Source organism: Garra rufa, chromosome 5 (assembly GCF_049309525.1).
Source record: "Garra rufa chromosome 5, GarRuf1.0, whole genome shotgun sequence".
NCBI classification, from domain to species: Eukaryota; Metazoa; Chordata; class Actinopteri; order Cypriniformes; family Cyprinidae; genus Garra; species Garra rufa.
In genome coordinates this window covers 39,144,288-39,167,930 of record NC_133365.1, presented here as the reverse complement: position 1 = coordinate 39,167,930, position 23,643 = coordinate 39,144,288, and the positions used below count along the sequence as shown (strand labels likewise).

At 35.6% G+C, this 23,643-nt stretch overlaps 1 protein-coding gene across 4 annotated transcripts in view; it reads right to left on the bottom strand.

Annotated features, from left to right (window-relative positions):
• ap1b1 (adaptor related protein complex 1 subunit beta 1) overlaps positions 1 to 22,061 on the bottom strand; it is a 36,446-nt gene extending 14,385 nt beyond the window's left edge. The window contains exons 1-19 of one of the 4 annotated variants that reach the window (XM_073840291.1): positions 21,980 to 22,061; positions 18,347 to 18,407; positions 17,786 to 17,891; positions 17,538 to 17,673; positions 13,811 to 14,056; positions 13,275 to 13,465; positions 12,659 to 12,880; positions 12,416 to 12,536; positions 10,144 to 10,239; positions 9,877 to 9,992; positions 9,416 to 9,581; positions 9,000 to 9,098; positions 5,670 to 5,929; positions 4,236 to 4,434; positions 3,735 to 3,755; positions 3,308 to 3,373; positions 2,546 to 2,575; positions 2,200 to 2,343; positions 1,668 to 1,813 (exon numbers count right to left, since the gene is read on the bottom strand). In XM_073840291.1, the coding sequence (XP_073696392.1) occupies positions 1,668 to 1,813; positions 2,200 to 2,343; positions 2,546 to 2,575; positions 3,308 to 3,373; positions 3,735 to 3,755; positions 4,236 to 4,434; positions 5,670 to 5,929; positions 9,000 to 9,098; positions 9,416 to 9,581; positions 9,877 to 9,992; positions 10,144 to 10,239; positions 12,416 to 12,536; positions 12,659 to 12,880; positions 13,275 to 13,465; positions 13,811 to 14,056; positions 17,538 to 17,673; positions 17,786 to 17,891; positions 18,347 to 18,383 (2,402 nt within the window). In that variant the 5' untranslated portion in view covers positions 18,384 to 18,407; positions 21,980 to 22,061. Of the gene's footprint in view, positions 1 to 1,667; positions 1,814 to 2,199; positions 2,344 to 2,545; positions 2,576 to 3,307; positions 3,374 to 3,734; positions 3,756 to 4,235; positions 4,435 to 5,669; positions 5,930 to 8,999; positions 9,099 to 9,415; positions 9,582 to 9,876; positions 9,993 to 10,143; positions 10,240 to 12,415; positions 12,537 to 12,658; positions 12,881 to 13,274; positions 13,466 to 13,810; positions 14,057 to 17,537; positions 17,674 to 17,785; positions 17,892 to 18,346; positions 18,408 to 21,720; positions 21,857 to 21,979 lie in introns of those variants that run through there. The other 3 variants (XM_073840290.1, XM_073840293.1, XM_073840294.1) reach the window with 3 other exon arrangements.
• Positions 22,062 to 23,643: the final 1,582 nt, after the last annotated feature.

The window sequence follows — 23,643 nt, the reverse complement described above, 5'->3', positions numbered from 1 at the left end:
CCTATCATTCATTGACCTCAAATATGGCTATGGCTTTTCATCTGAAAGGTGAATGTAGTAGCAACATGGCTGCTCAGTCTAATGTTAACCTAGAAGATGTGTGCTATTTAAGTGCGGAGTGTGGAAGCTGAACACTGCATGATAGGTGGAGGCACCGGTGTGGTCACTTGCTCTTAAAATACTCTGTCATTTTTGGTTATTTGTGTGCACTCACAACAAAACGTTGCACTTTTGTAAAATAATGAAAGCAAACAGGATGTGCTTTCTGCCATCTCAGTCTCTGTGAACTTGAATGCAAAAATAATAATCTGTATAAAACATGCAGGCGCATGCTAGCAGAGGAATGCACACGTGTGTCGTGGTACTATCATAAACGTGCATCGAGAAAGTATTTTCGTAGGTTTCTTAAAATTATGGTTGAACCACCCTTGTGGTTCAGTTCGCTTGGTTCATTTGGTCCGGACCAAAAAGGAAAATGATACATTTGTCTGGGTCTGCTTAGCGTTCACACTGGCATTTTTTGACAACGAACCTAAAGATACCGAACCTAAAGACATAGTGATACGTTCACAACCTGATTGGTTGAGTTGAATGATGCATATTTTGTGATGGAACCCACAAACACTCCAAACAAAAGGAAAAGGTGCGTTCGACTTAAAGTGGCACTGTGAGTGTATGACATCAAAGTACCCATTCACTGATCGGTCTGCTCAGCACCGCATACACAAATACACGCAATGCCGTCTGCTGGACTCAAGACGCTCACTGTTACAAGCAAATGATTTTATTTTCACCACCTGCTAACTCACAAAGAGCTTATGAAAATTGTTTGGTACGCACCAGGATCGGATGGCAGCGTACACACTTACTTAAATGAACCGCACTAACTGAGCAATCACACCAGAGTTTGTTTTAATCAAACCACATGACAAATGTGAACACACACTTACTGAAATCCTTATGACTTTTCCAGACCTTGAACGTTTCAGTTGTGTTGCTATGCAGGGTCAGAAAGCTCTCGGATTTCATCACAAATATCTTAATTTGTGTTCCGAAGATGAACAAAGGTCTTGCGGGTTTGGAGTGACACAAGTGTGAGCAATTAATGACAGAATTTTCATTTTTGGATGAACTATCCTTTAAGACACAACCAATATGTATGTTTGTTGCAGATTTACTAGCAGAGGGACCTTTAAGGAACAAGAATACTAAGACTTAAATGTGTGCACTTTCGACTGGGCAAGTAATCAACCACCTGGTGACCTTAGCAACTTCATAGCAACACTCTGTCAACCACTCACAGCTGCCTAGATTTGTGGGTGTGTGATTTGCGTCAGAAAGCATCATTCTATACAACTATAGATAAGAATATGACCTTCTGTTGCTCTTGCATTAGTCAAAGATCTAAGCAGAATATATTACAATATTCTACTTTTAAGCTTTACTAAATGAGCAGTAATTTTCTAGACAGAAGTCCTCAGTTGACATGAAAAGTATCAATATCAGCATGTCCTTGAATGATCTAACTGACAAAACAGTATAAATGATTGCAACATTTTCCAGGCAGGCCTCCAAACTGATTAGCAAGCAGAGAAGATACCACAGAGAGAAGAGCAAAACCTTGAAAAGTCCTCAAAACCAGTCTCCCGTTCTGCCACTGGACTCACCTGTTCCTGTTGAACTGAATGGCGAAGTCAGTCATAACACTCATGGCTTTGTTGGTGAGAGACAGATCCATCTGAATGATCCCACCGCGTCGGGCAAATGTCCCAGAAATCTCCAGCCCTTTAGCCTTCATTGCTGGTAACCACATCTGAACCCAGAGATAAACAGGTTGAGAGAATAAGACTTAGGTGCACGCACACACACAATGTCGGTTTTTATTAGCCTCAATGTTTCTGTACACATGCATCAGATGGCCATTTTTGGCTCCTGCATTGTGCCTCCCTGTTTTTTTTAAGCATCTCATTCTATGAGAGTTGCATTTCAAAGCCATTGTTTTATGATTAAAAATGTGCCCTGCATTCTGCTGGACTCTGTCGAGCTGTTATTGAACACCACAGCACGTATCATGCGCACACCCACTAAGAGTCCAGGAAACGCTGTCGCATTACAAATTGACTGGAAACTGCTTATAAAAGACTTCTGAAGTAATAACCAAAGGTATTGATTGAGAGTATTGATTGATTCTATATTTACAGTTTTAGGTGCAACGTAGGCTCCTGTTGGCATGCCGACACCTCCACCAAGGTCAAAAAGGTCTCCCAATCCACCTCCAACAGCAGGAGCACCGCCGAGAGCAGCAGGCATAGCTGCCGGGGCCGCCCCCAAACCGGCACCCATCTGAGAAGAAAGACGAGGATTACAACCTATTACAACTTTTCTAGACTGTTACAAGTTACTGTAAAAAGACAAATTAACTATGATAAAAGACTTGGAGGAATTTAACAGCTTTGATTAATGAGGGCAAACCCCTCTGTTGATGCTAATACTCCTCCATGAAGCACATTCATCAAAGTCTGGGTGAACTTTGCTAAAAACTTACCGAAGGGCTTCCGCCGATGTCTCCCCCCAGCTGGGAACAGAAAGAAGACAAAAATTGAGAGTAAGGATTAGCAGGCAGGGAATAATTATGAAGAGGCTGATGAAGGGGGAACTAGCTCAGTGGGTGGAAACAAGTCAATGAGCTGCTAAGGAATATTTGAAACGTACTGTGGACAGTTTCTTGAAGCTTTTTACTCTCAACTAGGGATGGGCGATATGAAGTGTCAATCGTCAATGATTTTGTAATTTTGTTTATATCTCAGTATGGAAATATGTCTGCACAGCACCGGTCTGCCTAAAGTTACTGATATGTTAGAGTGATAAAGAAAGATGTCTATGGCCTAAGTTTGCTTGCAGGGTCATGCGAGATACAAAGTAGCAAATTTCAAGAAAAAATGACAGAATTGCGAGTTCTCTCTACTTCATTTCTTACAATTGTAAGTTGTATTTTTCTTCATGTTTATATTTTCATATTTGTTCTTATTTTTAGTAAAATAAAATAGCAAAAATGAAATAATCTATATTGTGATAAATATTTTTGTAACCAAAAAAAAAAAAAAAAAACTAATTTGGTCATATCGCCCACCCCTACCTTTAACATACTAAACATCTCACATGAGACATGCCTACTTGTGTGTGACTACAACTACTGCTACAAACTCAAACACTGAAACAAAGGAGGAAATGTGCTAATATGGTTCCTTCATACTGATCTAAGAAGGTTTTACGGGTAAACTCAAAAGCTGACAACACCCACACAGACCTCTCTCTCACTAAAATCAGAAGATGGCTGTGGAGACTGCACCTCTGTCCTGTGGGAAACACCCGGCTGATAGAGGAATGAGAAATGGATGAAACGTTTCCGATGGATGAAAGCAGAAGAAATGAGGGGAATGTTGCTGGGGACTTCTAAAACTCTAGAAACATTCATGAACTTTACAGTTATTGGCATAACTCCCAGAAAAGAACAAAATGCGGTTGCGGTTACATCAAGTCTAGAATTGTTCATACAAGGTATGTGATGACAAAACAAACATTTTGGAGATATTTTACTGAACTGCAGTAGCTGAAGCAGCCCTGTGCTGGTGTGATGAGTACATCGAATACCCATACTAACAGATCCCCAATTAAGACCAATGAAATGGCATGATATGGAAGTGTCTGCTTCCTCTTTCACTTAGTTTAATTACCGTATCTGATTCATCGCCCATCTGCAAGTGTAGCGTAAGGATAAAAGAGAGAGGAACAAAAAAAAAACAGCAGTCAAAAAAAAGAAGGAGAAGACTGGAGGGGAAATGCAGGCAAGGAAAGTTAACTGTAATTATGCAAGACCATCTGTGATTTCTCAACAGACACAGTTACACTGGTTAAAGGACTTTGGATGTGTTGGGAGTGATCTGGGATCAGATTTGGTATTAGATGATCTCGATTTAGTAAAGTAGGTCTGGATTCTGTTCAGGTCGACACAAACTCAAAATAAATGTCTCACAACACGTGTGAGCCGAACAACTGACAAACACATTAGCGAAAGCCTTGCATGCCTCTGAATATGCACACACAGATTGTTAAAGGAACTGATGGGTATATTCATGCTAGTAATTACACTGTTTTTCCACTTAATTAATCTAATTTCACCACAAAGGGGTTATTACGCTTATAGCAAAGCAAGAGGCGGCAGGAGAGGAACGTACCAGACTATCCAGACCTCCTCCCAGAAGGTCCATGGCTCCCATTTGCATTGATGGCTGCACTGAAGGGACAGTGGCAGTGGGTGGAGCCAGATCCAGGTTCAGCAAATCACCAAGCAGATCACCTTGGGATGGAATGACAGCGGGTGGAGGTTCAGTGGGTCCAGACTGGCCAACATCAGGGCTCTCAGCACTTTCCCCGCTGATAGAGATAAATGAGCAAATTATAATAAAAAAAAGTATTAAATAAAAATACAAACACATTTTAAATCAAATAAATGTATGGTAAATGTACAATAATAACTGAATTATACCGTGGTGGCCAAAAGTATTAGATCACTAGTATTTTCACCAGCTAAAAATGGTTTTAAGTCAGTTATTTCTATCTTTTGCTGCAGTGCGTCAGTAGGAAATATCTGTTTACTATTTCCAAACATTCATTTTGCCATTAATTGTAATAATCCAGTAAGATTTTTGTTTGTACAAGGGGTCTGGCAACAGCCAGTGCTCTACACAGAAATCTGATTTTATCATCATCAAGTCTGTCTGTAATGACAAAAGAAACAGAACAAACTGAGACAGACTAAATCCAGAAGAACTGTAGCAAAGTCTTCAAGAGGCTTCAAGAGGCCCACCTGCAAAGCTACAGTACAGTGAGTTACAGGTAGTTTTGCAGGTAGGTCTCTTGAAGCATCTTGGAGACATTGCCACAGTTGTTCTGGATTTAGTCTGTCTCAGTTTGTTCTGTTTTTTCATGTCATTAAAGAAAAACTGAATGATGATGAGATCAGATCTCTGTGTGGAGCACTGGCTGTTGTCAGACTCCTTGTGCAAACAAAAATCTCACTGGATTATTACTATTAATGGCAAAATTAATGTTTGGATATGTAAACTGATAATTCCTACTGACTTAAAACCATTTTTAGCTGGGGAAAATACTAGTGTTCTAATAATTTTGGCCACCATTGTAGAAATAAATCTTTATATTTGCTTTTCTAGTACATAACCAGACATAAAACCAGTCATAAAGGTAAATTTTTAAATTTGAGATTTATATATCATCTGAACGTTGAATAAATAAGCTTTCCATTAATGTATGGCTTGATAGGATAGAACATCTGAACATCTAGAATCTGAGGGTGCAAAAAAAAAAATTACAATACTGAGAAAATTGCCTTGTCCAAGTTCTTAGCAATGCATATTAGTAATACATTTTTTTAAAGTTTTGATATATTTGCGGTAGGAAATTTACAAAATATCTTTGTGGAACATGGTCTTTACTTAAAATCCTAATGATTTTTGGCATAAAAGAAAAATCTGTAATTTTGACCCATACAATGTATTTTTGGCTATTGCTACAAATATACCTGTGCTACTTAAGACTGGTTTTGTCATCCAGGGTCACATATAAAGAATAGAATATAAACAGAGACTCACGAGCCAGCACGAGCAGGAAGTCTCTTGTGCTGAACACCACGGCTGCCCTCCACAAAAGCGCTGGGAGGTTTGTGGTAGACTGAGGCCAGAGTTCCAATGTGGCAGATAAGCTCCTCCAGCAGGGTGGGCTCAATCAGGTCCGTCTCCTCTGATATCAGAGGCTTCTCAGCCAGCACCACCTCTTTTGCTGCCACAGGGTCTGTGGAGAGCAGACGCCAGTAGATGTAGCCACGGTCACGCAGGTCAGGATTATCAGAATCCTGCAAAGTTAAAGAGAGGAAAATACAGGGCAAGTGAACATTAACTAGTAATGAACCTACGGGAATCATACACTGTTTATGACAGTATATCATCTTAAAGGTGAAAGAGAAAATGAGGTGACTGTTATTTTTCACAAAACCTCATCTGAAGGACAGTCTTGTGTAAATAATGCAAAACTGCTTGTGAGCACCAATTCATCTGTGTGATAAGATCAAGTGGTGCTGCAGCAACACCCAGAGCAAAACAGCGGTGAGAGAATTAGATCTTGAGGCCATAAAACGACACCTGGGATAAAGGAGGACATTTGGTATTCTGACAGAAGCCTGGCGGCAAGTACAGCCTGTGGCACTGAACCTCAAAGTTAATAATGACAAGATTCAATCTCAGATCCCAGTCTGACAGCACAAGCTCACAGCTTCTCTGAATATTAATGAGATCACACACACATACATACTCCCTTGCTGACACGCACGCACGCACGTACGCACGCACAAACACTTAACTACTCTGTCAGCAACATTTTCAAGTTACAAAAGGTACATAAAGACAAAGTAAAAATAAACCATATGAAAAGCGGTTGAAGATACATGAATTATTGCTTTACATCAAAGCTGGGTATTGACACAGATTTCACCAATCGATTCAAATCTGATTCACAAGGTCTTGATTTGATTTAGATTAGATAAGGATACATAGACAAGGTACAATGCATGTTGATTTTTCTTAAGGAAAATTTTTAATGCTGTAAACTGTACAGCATTACTACAACATTACTATAATAATTAAGATTTAAATTAACAAAAGATTCCAAATTAAATGGCTGTTTATTTTTAGATATAATTATAAATACTCAAAAATGTTTTTACACAGGCAGCTTTTATATAAACCTTTTAATGATAGGGACTATAACTATGTTTCTACTATAAATATGTTGTTGAAATAGAATCATTTAAAACTGTGGCTGTCATTAAAATTCGTTTTCATGACAGATGTTTTCAAACATACAATAAATGAGATATTGCTAAAAAGTACCTTTTTCTAGTGACGGTCGAGCTATGGACATTAAATGGCTCATGAGGTATTTGCAACGTTTTGTGACATTTTTTATAAGCCGTTTATTGATGTCCTTCTGCAGTTGAAACACCAACTGAACGATTACATAAAACATATTTCAGTATGCTGTCCTGCTTCTTTTTAAATCTGTTAAAGCATGTTTATTTCATGCTATAACTAGTAGTAAAGAGTAAAAGATGATCAGCTCACATGCGCTCCCTGCTGCCACTTGAACTAAGGAGGCTGTCATGCCACATTAAAGGGATAGTTCACCCAAAAATGAAAATTTGATGTTTATCTGGTTACCCCCAGGTCATCCAAGATGTAGGTGACTTTGTTTCTTCAGTTGAACACAAACAAAGATTTTTAACTCGAACCGTTGTAGTCCGGTAGTCATATAATGGCAGAGAATGGGCACCAAACCTTTGTTAAAAAAAAATATATATATATATATAAAAAAAAAATATATATATATATATATATATATATATATATATATAAGTATATGCAAACGCCGGAAGGGGAAAATCGGTGAAAAGTCAACGGCCCCGGATGAGTTTGCATAAACGTAATCTTTTAGTTTTAAATCAGTTTGAACATTCAGGATAAGCGCAAGTAATTACCGTTTTGAATAGGTATACCCACAATCTGCAATGGTTTGAGTTAAAAATCTTTGTTTGTGTTCTGCTGAAGAAACAAAGTCACCTACATCTTGGATGACATGGGGGTAACCAGATAAACATCAAATTTTCATTTTTGGGTGAACTATCCCTTTAAAGAGCATAAAAACAGCATTCATTGTTTGGATTTTGTGATAAAACTTAAGAAAACTGAGACTTTCATATTAAAAGTAACCAAGCACAAACCTTTTGTTATAGTTATTGGATGGGAGTAACACTACAAAAAAAATATGTTCCATGAAGCTTTGTTCACACATTAAAAGAAAACAGCATAGACTAAAAAGATATTTGGAACTTTTGGAATTTAAGAATTATTATTAGTTTATTCAAATGAGGATCAAATAAAATTGATGAATCATTATTACCAACCCTGCTCTACTTTATGCGATGAATGATTTTAATTAGGCTTTTATTTACATATAGTTCACATATTGTTATTCACATATTGATCAACACCCCTACACAGAGCACATAAAATATGGAAAACCTAAGCTTAACTGTGTTTGCTAGATGTGGTAGAATAAATTTAATTGGTTTGTTTGAAATCGCAATTGCACTTGCTTGATATGCGAGAACTTAATTAGTCAAGCAAGCACACATGAGCTGCATCCATATGAAATGAATGAATATGCAGCACTTTTAACTAAAAAAAAGATTAAGGTTTCCTTATTCTGCAAAACTGTGGCTTAACAGAAAAAGCTTATTTTGACAATGCAAAAAAGTGCATTAATAGCAATTAAATTCCTAATTGGCACAGAGGAAGAAAGCAAGTTATACTAACCTTAACATATATATGTACATATTTAATAAACATCTGGTGCAGGGTTTTAAAAATTCTGGCCCACAAGCTTTATAGCAAATTGTTAGGGACCATCACAGTGCTTACGGTTTACATTATGACACTTATTTGCATATGCATGTATATAATATAATAAAATGGGGCAGGTCATGTAGTCTAACAGGGGCACAGGAGCAGGACATTCTAACTCCTGATGGTTTTATAATCATATTTTGTTTCCTGTGCACTTTACATTCATTTGGGACATGTTCACTAATTAGACGTCTACCATTTTGTGTTTTGTTATCCTCTTATTGTCTGCCTGCAGTTATAAAAAGAAATTAAAGCAATTTTGTTAAAAGACTAAATACATCAGGGTGTTGAGTAACAACATTTTGAATATCTTTGCTTTTGAATATCAGCCTTGCTTTAGAGATCTGCCATCTGAGGATGGTAACACCTCCAGAGAGTGCCCTTGAATGTGTGAGCATGTATAGGTGCAGTGTCATTTTCTCACTGAAACGTGTGCTTTGATAAGCGTCCGTGTGGATATCTCACCTGTGTGGCGAGACTGAGCACTTGTTGCACCAGCTCCTGGGTCTCAGTGGGTTTCTTCAAGAACAACTTCACAATAGCTGTCAGCAACTGCAGTTGCACCTGAAAGAGAAGTGAGAAAAAACATTTACACACAGAAAAATCCTGCAACACGATCTTCCAAGAAACAAGTTCATGTAAGTTCACTACAGAATTCCCTAGGGTAGTATGGTATGATTGTTATAATACCAAATTTTAGTAGGCATTACCACTACCAGTGAAAGGACAAATTTCAATACCACAGCATTACACAGTCATACTTTTTCTTTGCGCATGGAAGCAAAACTGCATGCATATCACAAGTCTGCTGTAATTATTACAGCATTACTTATTTTACTAGCAAAGAGGGTTTTAATAAAGCAATCTTAAAAGTACTTCACCTGTGTGCTCTCATCATGGAAGCCTTCCAGGAAGCTCTCCAGCAGCTCATCTGCGTTGTCGATCCTCTCTGCGTACTCTCCTACAATCCAGATCATGGCTGCACGTGCCTCAGGCTCATCCAGAGAGTCCAGGTTCTCGCACAGAGTGGCAATCACACTCTCATACCTGACAATACATTCAAGAGAAAAGCAACAATGATGCAGCTCAAAGAGCAAAACGGAATAGCTGGGGGGGGGGGGGGGGTTCAGTGAATCTTTATCGAATTCTTCTTCAACACATTTTATTATGAAAGGCATGGCTGAACAGAGGCTGTGTCAGGACAATGAACCTCTAGCATCTGGATAATGAACCTTAGCCAAACAGAAATAGGAAGCAGTTTAGAGAGTGAAAGAGAGAAACAGCCTTACTGTCAAAGAGGTCAGGGTCAGGGGAAAATTCTACAAGAAACACAGAAACCTACTTGTTGGGGTACTTGCGGAAGATGTCCTTGATGACCACAATGGCTTCCTGCACCACATAATTGACCTTGGTCTGAATGAGGTCAAGCAGTGTGCTGACACAACGCTCTGCTGATTGCTGTAACAGACAGAAAGAGAGATCAGCTGATCTGCTAAAGCACCTTTCATTAGGTGTGGTGAACTTTACAATTAAAATTAACATTAATCAGACTGCCAGTGTTAATTAAGGTAATAATAATGTTATCCTAATCAGGGTCAGGCCAGCTCACCTCTACTTTAATTGCACAGCGGCCAATGGCTCGTACAGCTTTACGCACGAAGTCCACGTCCACTTCAGTGGCATATTCCTTCAGCTCAGCTAGCACCTTCACAACACAAAAGTACAGAGAAATTTAACACAGACTCTCATAAGCATACATTACAAATGGTAATGTGTCCAAAAGTAAGTGACGGTAACATATGGGATTGGAAATAAATTATAAACATGGACATAAAAGAAAAACTGAAACAAAAATTATGGACGACAAAATAATACATAACTAGTAATAATAATACCATTTACATTTATTATCATTTCTGCTTTACAGACACAATTTAACATGAATAAATAAAACAATAAAATGCCATAAAAAAGGCTGAACAAAGTACATATAAAACATTATTTAATTATTTTGCTTAAAAAAGTCCTTAAGTTTAAAAAAAATGGGCAGACCATAAATATACTTTGCTGTTGTCATTAATGCAAAAGAGGGCAAAAAACTAATACTAGACATTCTGAATTTCATTTTGATTTTTTTTTTACAAAATGTATTTTCCACCAGTAGTCTAAGACTTTTGGACTCCACTATATTTTGGGCAAAGATGGGTAAAAACAGATTACATATAATCCGGATTACGTAATCAGATACCAAAAATTAGGTACTTTGTTATTAGATTAAATTACATTTTAAAATACTCACAATCAGACTACAGTTACTTTTTTATGGATTACATGATTACATATTATTTACACAATAGCAATCTATTATTCATAATTTATTGATTCTCCCTAATTCCTCTTTTTCATCTTTTAAATATTGCTTTCTAAAATACCCTACTGCTTATTTACAGTCGGAACATCTTCCATTTCCATTTCAGGTTGAAGAAGTGTTTCAATATTGCATCAACTACTGATGAACACATACATTTTATTTGAATTATCGCTCTGTAGGTTATTTAACCATGTATTTCTATGTCTTTAGAAGGCTTTTGTCTTTCAAACACATTAAAATTCAGAAACTTGTGTCATCAGATCCTCTTTTACCTAATATATTACCTGAATCAGCCATGAGATTTAAAATAAATATTTTATAGGGCTGTCAGCAGATTTTTTTTATATCTAATTAATTACTTTGTGTCGATTAATTAATCAAATTAATCGCAAAATAAATTTGATTATGAAAATAGCCACAAAAGATTATTTAAATCTATTTTTGTGTTAAATGAGAAAATATCAAGTAGCCATTACAAATTGTAGCTTTAGAAAGAAATATTTCATTTGATTTAACATAAAAAATGTATTATACATAAACAATTAGGCTACAACGGCCTAACATAAAGTATGGAACATAAAAGAAGATCATTTGAGAAACATCTTTGTATTTTTTGTTCATACAATGAAAGTCACTGGTAACCAAAACAGCTTTGACAATTTAATTATTTTGGGTAAACTATCTCTTTAATGTTTATTATTATTACCATTATTATTTAATGAAATGATACTCTAAATAAGAAACTAAATCTGCCAGCAGGTGGTAAATGTCTTTATGAGTCATTCATTCGATTCGCTCAAACAGCTGTGTCTTGTGATATCGCTTATCATATGATATAAATATGAGACAAAAACTAATTCAGAGGCATTTTGTGCAAGAATGTCTTGAATTTTAATTTGAGTTAATGTGTTAAACTGACAGCCCTAATTATTTAATAATTAAGAATCACATTTGTATGTTCATGGCTCTCTGACATTGGTTATGGTCACATGACGTGGGTAAACATATAAAATACTTCATCTTAGAAAGTGTTTTATTTTTGTTGATTTGCAATGACTTATTTATTGTAACAATTTTTATGATTAAATTATTAGCTTTTCATTAAACTCACAAACCCTCTGCAGTTCCTTTACAAACCCCAGTTTGGGAAACCTTGACATAATATAATGTTTAATGCACTTCATGTTGTAAATAACAACAAATGGAATATTTTCTTACTCTTTGTATGGTACAAGATTATCCTATTTGAATTAATGCGATAAACAAGCAAGGTCAAAAGTAATCTAAAAGTAGTCTAATTATTTTACCTAAAATGTGTAATGTAACAGATTACGTTACTAACTACAATTTTTATCGTGTAATTTGGAATCAGTAGCAGATTACAATTTGTAAGTAATCTACCCAGCTCTGATTCTGGGTGGCGTAACAGAAAAATGTATCAACATAACTGACCAGGCAGAGATCATGTTTCACATTTGTGAAGTAGGTGTATATGTGGCGTTTCATTCACCTGAGCAATGTTGGCCTGAGACGCCAGGCGGATCATGATATCCAGCTTCTCCAGCTTCACATAGATTGGGTCATTATATTTCACAAAGAAAACCTTCATCTCATGCTTTAGAATTTCAGGGCTGGTAAACACAGTGTAGAAAGGAAAAGAGAAAAATATAATAAAGTTTATTTGTGCATTGACTTTGAAATAGCCAATCCATCATCACAAAAACTAATCTATTTTCCTGAGCTGTGCACCTACCGTTTTTGCACGATGAGGTTGATGTTCCTCAGGGCAACATACTGAAGTTCAGGTTCAGCTGAGAGCAGCGTGACCAATGGAGGAGCAAGTTTTTTCAGAAGAGTGCCGTAATAGTCTAGATCTTTAGGAAGCATCTCCATAAACTTCATCAGAACCTTCACGGCAGACAGAACCACGGCAGAGTTAGCGTGGGACAGCCGTGGAGTGACACGCTCACAGATACTGTGGGAGGAGAGAGAGAGAGAGAGATAAAGAGAAACATGCTTTAAGGCAGAGGAATAAAAGAAATCTTTAAGAGCAAAAACAGGCTGGGTAGTTTAATACTGCCTGAATTAGGGCTGGTAAATATATATGCATATATTGATTTTTCCAAATAACTGCAATCCTCATTTGAACAATACGATATTGATTCGTAAAACCCTAACTAAATCAACAGTAATTCGAAGCCAACTCTGATCTAATTAAATTCAGTTCAAGTAATCAATGCAGATAAGTGGTACACTAGATCAGCTTTATTACTGAAGCTGGCTCCTATGTATTATTTAGACTTCATTAGAGAAATCATTTAGAGTCCACTACACAGTACAGGAGTGATGAAATAACATTGCCCTCTGACCTCTGTGACTCGCGGTCGTCACGGGGCGTGTAGTTGGCCAGGCAGTCAAGGATGAAGATCTGGCCCCACTCAGTGCATTCATTAAGGGCTGTCAGGAGCTTATTAATTGTCTGAGGGTTCAGGTCCAGAAGATTGCTGTTAGGATGAGACTCTGCTATTTCGGACAGAGCCGCTACTGCATTTGCTACCACCTAATGGAGAAAAAAAAAAAGGCATTAAACTCAATACAATGGTAGTGTGCGAATGTGAATGGTCTCGGGTTTCGAGACTGCACAACAATAGCATGTAATTACACACCATGAAAACTAAGAGAGACCTAAATGGCACTGGCAAGCTCACGGATGCCCTTAAAACAAACGTAAGTGCATGGGCAAGTGAATTAGCACGAGTACAAATGCATTTAGGGATTTAGAGATTACACTTTACAATATTGGCAGCATCTAACCAGGACTTAAATTTGATGTTCCTTTCACATGTCAATTATGTATCTTACGTTAGCTTTATCTTATGTGGCTAGTTGGGTTGTGATGCCTCACCATGGGGTTGGAGTCAGAGATCAGGTCTTTCAGGGTGTCCAGGAATCCCTGGTCTTCCACCAGCTGGGCGTTAATGTCATGCAGCTTAGCGACACAAACTGCAGCAGTCTTTCTTACGTAAGGGTCTTCATCTTTCAGACACTTCCTTAGAGGTTCACACAGGTACTCAGTGATCTTGTCCACTCGGATACAGCCCATGGTGCGCACAGCCAGTGCACGGATCAGAGGGTTTGGGTCCTCACAGTCCTGTAGGAGAGAACATATCACCGACACACATATCACACATTAGCCTGAAAATAGGCTTGGAGTTTAAGTTGTTTATGTTTTTGAAAGGAACATTTCTTATTAGTAATGTTGAAAACATGTGCTGTTTAATATTTTTGTGAGAAGACTTTGACATATACACATTCACATACAAATACATTTACTGCAGGTTTCTATGGTGAATGCAAAGATCAAAAGAACAGCATTTCTTTGAAATATAAAGCTTTGGTGTAACATTATAAAGAGTGTTGGGGAGTAATGAGTTACATGTAACAGAGTTACATAATTTAATTACAAAATAAATGTTAACTAAATAGCTACTTGTGAAAATGTTAACAATTACACATATTTTTACACACATACAGATTTGATTGATTTCTTCTTTCTGAAAATTGTAAAGACTGCTCTAAAATATGAGACACCAATGTTTCAAGAGTTTAGGACACATAATTATTCAATAACTGTTTTATTTGCTGTTTGGCTTTTTTAAGATTAACATTTTCCCCATAGCATTGCTAGATGGCAGTGTTTCCTGTCATAGCTATGCAAATATTTGATTTTAAACACAGTATCATAGCTATTAAATTATATCTTGCTTTATTTTTAAAAAACAGTATTTAACCTGAACAATCTCAAAGTAAAAAGAAATGCTAAAGTCTGGTTTTGTGGTGGCTGTGCTTTAAAATTACATTTTTATAATCTTATTTCAAGTGATAAAGGATTTTGACAGTTTGATAATACTACTGTAAGGTTATCTATCCCTGCATGGTTTAAATGCTTGAATAGAATAGAAATGTATAGAAGTAATCAAATGTAATCATTTACATGACTATAATAAAGTAATAAAGTAATTGAAATAGTTACACTACTTATTACATTTTAAATAGGGTAATAATCTGTAACTTATTACATTTTAAAGTTACCTTCCCAACACTGATTATAAATGTCTTTACTCACACTTTTGATTAATTTAATCTTTTGATCAATTCTTTGTATTCATGTTTGTGTGTGCATGTATTAAATATCAATGTACATAAACATATACTAACTTATCAACTACTACACAGAACATTAGCTGTGCTAAATTACAAGCATTGCAAACATATCTTGCTACAAGCTACTTTATACTTCTATAAACCTGAGAAAAGTTATTAAACTAGTAGCACCACTAAAGTCCAACACCAAGAGACCAATAAAAAAGACAGAGACATGTAATACGTGACAGAGATCCTGAGGGACCAGGAAAGTTTTTGCTGTTTTCTAATTTGCTGTGATGGGCCTTATGGCCTAGTTGCCCTACTAGCTGTAGGCTTCGCCTAGTTAGTTGCTTCAGTTATGCGTCTCTCGTTTCATTCTCAGGTGTGTGGGAAGTAGGGCTGTGCAATTAATCGCAATCGCAAAAAAATCGCAATTTAAGCACATGCGATTTCTAAACCGCACAAGGCTGCGATTTTATCTATCCCCCCCAACAGCACCCCCGCCCCCCTTGAACGTCAAGTTCATTTTATTTTCGATATAGCGCCACATCACAAAAGAAGTCATTTAAGGTTATCTTTCCTATAGAACAGGTCTATACATAGTTATTTTATTAAACATACTAAATTGCCTTATGTTATTTATCTTATTTACACTAAGGCATGGCATTTCTGTCTCTTCATGGTCGCGTGATTACAACGTCTCCTCCAAGAAAACACGGACTGGATCGCGGACTCCATTCATAAAAACCTAATCTACTATAGCGCAGAATGCCAAGTAATTCGTAGATTTTTGGATTAATAAATCAAAAGTTGGTCTGTCACTTAATTCAAATCGCGATATGGACTAGTGTCTGTGAAAACTGAAATGCAAAAAGACCGTTTTAATATGAATCCTGCATGTTTCGTTTGCTTCTGTATGTATGAATGGTGGAGACGCGTTTTATTTCTTTACTACATGCAGACTGAAAATCACGTGACGCTCCCGCTAATTTTTGGCCTTTGCATCTCACATGAACAGATAAACTCAATCGCCAAATCGCTGCTGTGAGTTTCACTTTTACCGTTTCATTTGAGAAAACTAGCATCATATACACACAGAAACTTCACGGCAACCTGTCAAAATAAAAGTACGGTTTAACATGTAACAGATCAATATTAGTCCTGTATTACTTTTGTACAGTATAATGTAGGTGTTTATATATTCCTATTTAAATAATTTACATAAAACAATATATATGATAAAAAAAAATATTACAACAAGATTAACCACTTAATTATTATTTAAACGTTTTAAACTGAATATAATTTTTCTTCCACGCATTGATTTTAACAGTAAATTTCTGTTTGTTTGACAAAAATGAAAAGGGTTTATTTTTCATATGATTAAAAATAAATAAATGTTTATGCTTTTTCATTATCAGAAAAATTAAAACACAAGAAAAAGCAAAAGATTTTAGAACCCTCAATGTTAAAATAGAGAGTTTTGGACTTATTTTTCCACTGAAATGAATGTATTCGTTATTGCACAAAGTAGGCTAAAGTACCGAGAAAAAAGTAAAATGGCTTATTTATTTTATGTTGTCTGTTTTAAAGACAATTTTACTACAGTTTTTTTTTTATCAAACTTAATACTGTTATTTCATGGTGAAATGTTTTGTTATGCACTTCTTGTGCACTGAATACATTTAGAATGTATGTATGTAGCTTGTTTGAAAAAGAAAAAAAAGAAAAAAAAAATCGCAAATAAAATCGCAATCGCAATATTCGTTCAAAAAATCGCAATATGATTATTTTGTCCATATTGCACAGCACTAGTGGGAAGCCAGGAAAAATGCATTAGTCCTGATGGAGTGACTGCCATGCAGCTGTACCATTCTATAAAGACTGCCTTTTCTAGTACTTAGAGAGATACTTAAAGAGTTTCTCTGCTGTTGCCAGGCTTATGTCATGGCTTTTAAGAACTTCCCAGTCCAGAGTGGGAATTTCATCTGTCTGAACTTCAGAGTGTGTTTTATAATCCATATATGTAACCCTGGACCACAAAACCAGTCATAAGAAGCAAAGGCATATTTGTAGCAAAAGCCATTTTGTATGGGTCAAAATTATAGATATTAAGTAAAGATCATGTTCCATAAAGATTCCTACGGTTTCCTACCGTAAATATATCAAAACTTAATTTTTGGTTAGTAATATGCATTGCTAAGAACTTCAAAGGCGATTTTCACCCTCAGATTCCAGATTTACAAATAGTTGTATCTTAGCCCAAAAATAGTGTCCTAACAAGCCATACATCAATGGAAAGCTTAATTATTCAGCTTTCAGATTATGTAAAAATCCCAAATATAAAACAAATGGACCCTTATGACTGTTTTTTTGGTCCTGGGTCACATATCTTTTTTTTTTTTTTTGGTAATCTATATCAAATGTCTGTGCAAATTGTATGATAAAAATATTAAAAAACACAATTTGTTTCATCTGAACTCTACCTTCACAAAGGTGTTGACAGCCATAATGGCCATGTCCGGCTGGCTCTTGGCATAATTCATTAAGTACAGATAGACCAGCTTCTTCAGCTCCAGATTATCCGTCTGCATGCAGTTCACAACATCAGGAAACAGAGCACTGGGAACAAAAATATTAAGATCAGATTTCCATAAACTCATGGATGACATACAGAGTAGCATATAAACAATTCAAATGTTGCATACTTAACTGTGAAAATGACTTGTCTTACCTGACATCTTTTCCCACTGTCATAGACGCAATGACCTTCTTCACTGCCTCCTTTTTCTTCTCTTTCTTATCACTGTTGAGCTCTGCCTTCAGCTCAAAGATCTCCCCTAAGGGTTCAATACACAACATTTGAGACTTTAAGATCAAAAAACTTTCAGAAAAACATTGCCAGTCTAGACAGCCAGTATTAGAAGAGTTGTTTGCCTTATGTAATAAAAGAGAAAATGATTCTGTGTGTGTAAAGTGTTTTTCTGGCTTTGACCAAGTAAAGTGTGCAGCTCTATTTGCAGTTAAAATACTCTGTTCTGGCACAATCATGTGTCTGCAAGTGCCTGATCCAAATAAATCTAGAGACTACAAATCTCATTTAGACTGCAGCTAAATAACACTACGCAGTATTAGACTCCATTAGTTTACTGTGTTCTGCAGAAGGAAACTATTTTAAATGTGTAATGGAGCAGTGCATTTGATGATCTACATTGACCAATAAATCTCTTTGACATAATGTGATATACTAATCCTCAAACAGCTGTATCTTAAATCAAAACTGACAACATCTGACCTTTCTTAGTAGTGGTGAAGTATTTGGAATCTGTCATCTTGGATCCCAAGCCTCTGTTCTCCTGCAGAAGAGAAAGAAGATTCCTAAGACCATAACAAAATTGTGGAAGAGAATAAAGGGAGGTAGGATACTGAAAAGTGCAAGCGCAGGGGAAAAAGAGAGGAAGTCGAGTCCCTGTCCTGCTGATGCCCTCCCTGATGTTTCTTAGAGATTGTGGAGTGGGGTAAAACTTGTGCAAAAACACATTTTTAAAGCTTCTTGTTCTCTTTCAGTCAGCAAAATTATATTCTCTACGTGCAGTGATTGCTCTCCCGCACTCTCTAAATCTGCTGTGAAGAGCTTCCCATTTCCTGTTATTGAACATTAGACTCGCGCCATCACCTGAAAGGTCTTTTAAGAGGAAGAGAAACATTAGGATACAACAGTATTTCATTTGATTCAGCTGACTTGATGACAAGTTTTTTTTATTTATATACACTACCATTCAAAAGCCTGGGGTTGGTTAGATTTTTTTAATGCTTTTAAAAGATCAATTTAATATAGTTAAAATTTTAAATGACTATTGTATTCAAAATACATGGTAATATAACAGTATGGAATGCGTTTCTGTGATGCAAAGCTGAATTTTCAGCATCTTTACTCCAGTCTTCAGTGTCACTGTCACATGATCCTTCAGAAATTCTAATACGCTAATTTGGTGCTTATAATTTTTTTTTATCAATGTTGAAAAAGGTTGTGCTGCTTAATATTTTTTGTTGAAAAAGTAATACATTTTTTCTAGATAAAAATGTTTATTTCTACTGTTATATGGGTAACTTTCACCACACTATTTGTCTAAGTCCAAGATGAATGCTATATTGGCTACATAAAAATAATATTAAAAAAAGTGACAGTGCTACTTTAACTTAATTTCACACTTCAGTTAAAATCAACCTCTGAAATTATGCAGATTGAAAGAACAGAGAACAAGAGAACAAAGAGCTATTTGCTATGAAACTGTCTTTACAGGCTTTCTTCTTCCCCTATGACTAACAACACAAGGCATTTTAATCCTGACAGTTACAATAAAAAAAGCTGTAGAATTATGATCTGTGTGCCTGAATGACTTGGGTATCCCCGTTGACCAACTGTATTACAATTATCTATGAAACAGCACTTGTCTGTTAATGTTCACACCTATCTAAATGGCCCTTGAAGAATGACTGACAATACTTGCACAGACAGTAAGTTAGGAAGGCAACATTACCAGTCCACTAACTCTCCACATGCATAAATCATTGATCAAGGGCGGCTGTGGTATTTCATTACCAAACATACCACAATCACTATATTATCATTACACCCCATCAAAAACAAAATGCATAATGTTAACTAGAGGGTTTGCAACAATAATTAATACTAATAAGTAATTTATTAAACCAATAACAATATATATAGAACAGAAATTGCATTTGCAGTATAATGCTACAGAAGATTTCTATTTCAAATAAATACTGAATTTTTTAATTACCAAAGAACACTGGGAAAAAAACATTTAAACATTTATAGTATTACGAAAGGATCATGTGACACTGAAGCCTGAAGAAATGGCTACTGTAAAAATATTTTCTGCACTTTTTTAATGTACAAAAACCACATACTCTCCAAAAACTTTTGACTGGTAATGTAAATATATATATATATATATTTTTTTTTTTTTTTTTTTTTTTGAATAAGTCTCTTCTGTTCACCAAGCCTGAATTAATTTGATCCAAAGTACAGCAACAACAGTAAAATTCTGAAACATTTTTACTATTTAAAATAAATGTTTTCTATTTGAACACATTTTAAAATGTAATTTATTCCTGTGATTTGAAATCTGAAATTTTAGCATCATTACTCCAGACTTAAGTATCACGTGATCCTTCAGAAATGATTCTAATATTCTGATTTGCTGCTCAAAAAGTAGGGATCCACCGAATGTTCGGCAACCAAAATTATTTGGCCGAAAAAAAAAAAAAAAGCTCTTCCGGTGTTAAGCGAAAAGGCCGAATAAATTATACCAAACAATGACGTGACGATGAAATAGAGGCATGCAAAAACACATAAAAACACATGCCTGATTCAAGAAGGGGGTCTTCATTTTTCATTTTAGTGCATCCCTATAAAAAAACACTTATTATTATGTTGAAAACAGCTGAATAGAAGTTTTACAGGTTTTCTTTGATGAATAGAAACTTGAGAAGAACAGCATTTATCTGAAATAGAATTTTTTTGTAACATTTTAAATGGATTTATCAGAAATTTTGATCAATTTAAAGCATCCTCGCCAAATAAAAGTATTAATTTCTATATTGTCTATCCCCCACCCCTAAAAAGTGGTGTAGTGTATAATGTTACAAAAGCTTTTTATTTCAGATAAATGCTGTTTTTATTTTTTTTATTTTTTTTTAACTTTTTATTGATCAAAGAAACCTGAAAAAAATTCTACTCAGCTGTTTTCAACAAAATAAAAACAATAAATGTTTTTGAGCAGAAAATCAGAATATTACATCTACGGATCATTCTATTAATCATAGAATCCTTAAAAAAATGTACACGATAATATTGAGTAATGATGCTGAAAATGTAGCTTTGATCACAGGAATAAATTACATTTTAAAATCAAAAGCACTTATTTAAAATAGTAAAAATATTTCACAATACTACTGCTTTTGCTGTATTTTGGATCAAATAAATCCAAGCTTGGTGAGCAGAAGATACTTTAAGAAACATAAAAAATATTTCTGTCCAAAAACTTTTGACTGGTAACATTAGTGTATTTATTCTATTTTACAGAGATGTAAACTTTGCAATAACTATAGTAATTTGTGTAGCAAAGCCTTGCAATGCTTAGCAGTGGTAAACTTAAGCCAAAAGGCAGTATTTGTTCAAAGCTGATAACGTTGGCAAGCACATAAAGTACTAAACAAGAATATATGAAACAGTACAACTCTTTATAGCCATTTTTAACGAGAACAATAATCTCGTCAACCTGTGAGGCGTCGTCCCAGCTAGTGCAGTACAGATAAAGTAGCTGTCAACTGTCAGAGAGCTGACAGACTCCACTAAACGACCGTTAACGTGATACAGTTATACAGGCACGTTATCTTAAATGATTACCAACAACCATAACATCACAACTGGTTAAACATATACGTGGCGCAGCGGTGACTGCAGCAGGTGACAGTCACACTAACCACAGCCGTTTCAATGTAGGTAAACCCACAGAGCTAACTAACGTTAGCAAAACCCATTTATTACCCTCTGAATCGGACATTTGCAAACTAATTTCAACCTAGTATTATCTATAGGTCTTTCTTCTAATCCTAAGAGCGAACTGGATCTTCACTCACACATAGCTGACTTGCCCACTCCATTTTGGCGGATGAATGAACCTGCTCTCGGAGATGTAGATAGTCGATGCTGTGCTAGCTGAATGCTAACGGCTCGCGAGCTAAAGCTTCATGACCTTCTTAATCAGGGCTTATGGGAGCACACAGTTAAGCCTTTAATCTTGCGGACTGTATTACTGTCCAACCACGCAGCGCACAAAGCCATAGATAAGTGGAAACGAGGCACTGTACCTCAGTTAAACCGAGAAACGCTCCTTACCGAAGTGAAGAGTGAGTGTGTACAAGTCGGCCTTCTTCCTTGCCTCCCACCTTACATGTTTTGTCATCATATGATTCACACTTCCGTCTTCCGCCTTCATTAGGGGAGTTTTCGTATCATGTTACACACTGTTGAATGGAGTAAGATTACAGTAAAATCTACATTGGTTTTCAGTTTGACTTTGCTTTAAACATACGACTCAGAAGTTATGATATAGTTATGTGAGGATAAATTACATAATAACCAACAAACGTAACTTGCAGCTAATAATATTCCACTGGAAATAGCAAAACTTGCTGTAGGTTATTGTTATATCCTCACATAACCATATCATAACAAAATCATCGTCAATTCATATTTTAAATGATATTTAATGTAACCTCAGGTTTACAAATGCATTTTATCTTTCATCTTATCAAGATATCTTGAATATGATTGAATGCATACTATTCAAAAGTTAAAAAGGGTGATATCAGGTAAATTGGGACGCTTTTTTTGTATTTGATGTAATAAAATATAATTGTTTAGGCCCTACAGGTTTGGAAACATTAGCTGCTCCAGATTTTTTGAGATAGCAATGTTCAGGTAAAATGGGTCAGCTGATCGGCAAAAATGGGCCAGTCAAACAAAGTGAAATAGACATTTCTGATTAAACACATTTAATTATATTTTATTTTATAATGTAACAGTGTAACACTGCATTTACATTGCATTAGATTAGAACATCAGTTTGAATTACATTAAAACATACATTTAAATCAGTTTCCCTATATTCGGCCAGTGCTCCTCTCATCTTCTCCCCTACCCTCAGATTGTATTTTTTTGCAGGCTTCCTTTCTATCTCCTTATTGTTCCTTCCTGACTGTCTTCTTTCTTTTCTGATCCTTTTTGTTTTTCATGTTGACTGTAATAAATAGTTTAACATTAAGCTACTTTACTTCTTTACCTCTTAAGTCAAGTCAAGTTGAGCTTTATTGTCATTCTGCTACATGTGTGGTCATACAGTGGAATGAAATCTATCACTTCTATATCAAACTGTCTCTTTCACCCTTTTTTCTTTTCAGTGAGTGTGAGCTCATGTGTGTACAACTATGTTTTTGTGTACACATATAGTACACATACACATGCCTCATTAACATGCACATACAAATGTAGTCGAGCATATAAACGTGAAAGGTATGTCAAAAATGGAATAATATAATAGATTAATAATATAAATACATTTTAATAAGAGGAATCAACAGAAATTCTGCTTAGACTCAACTCAGGTGGCCCATTTTAACTGAAATTAATGGCTCATTTTATCCTAACACATTTAGGTTAATTGGCCCACTAACTAAAAATTATATATATATATATATATATATATATATATATATATATATATAAATATATATATATATGAAAATTCTGAATTAAAGTTAATTTTATTTAACCAGCAAGTTTTATTTGGCCGGAAATGACACAGGCGTCTCCCAAAAGATAATAAGACCCTGTACAAGAGGCATCATTGTGGTAAAAAATAAAAATAAAAATAAAATTCTCAGCTTTTATTTACATTTTAACAAAAAGTGGCATGTCCAAAACTATTCATACCCTTTGCAAACTGTCACAGTCTATGGGAAAATCCAAAGTTCTATACCATTCCAAATAGTCTAAGGTGT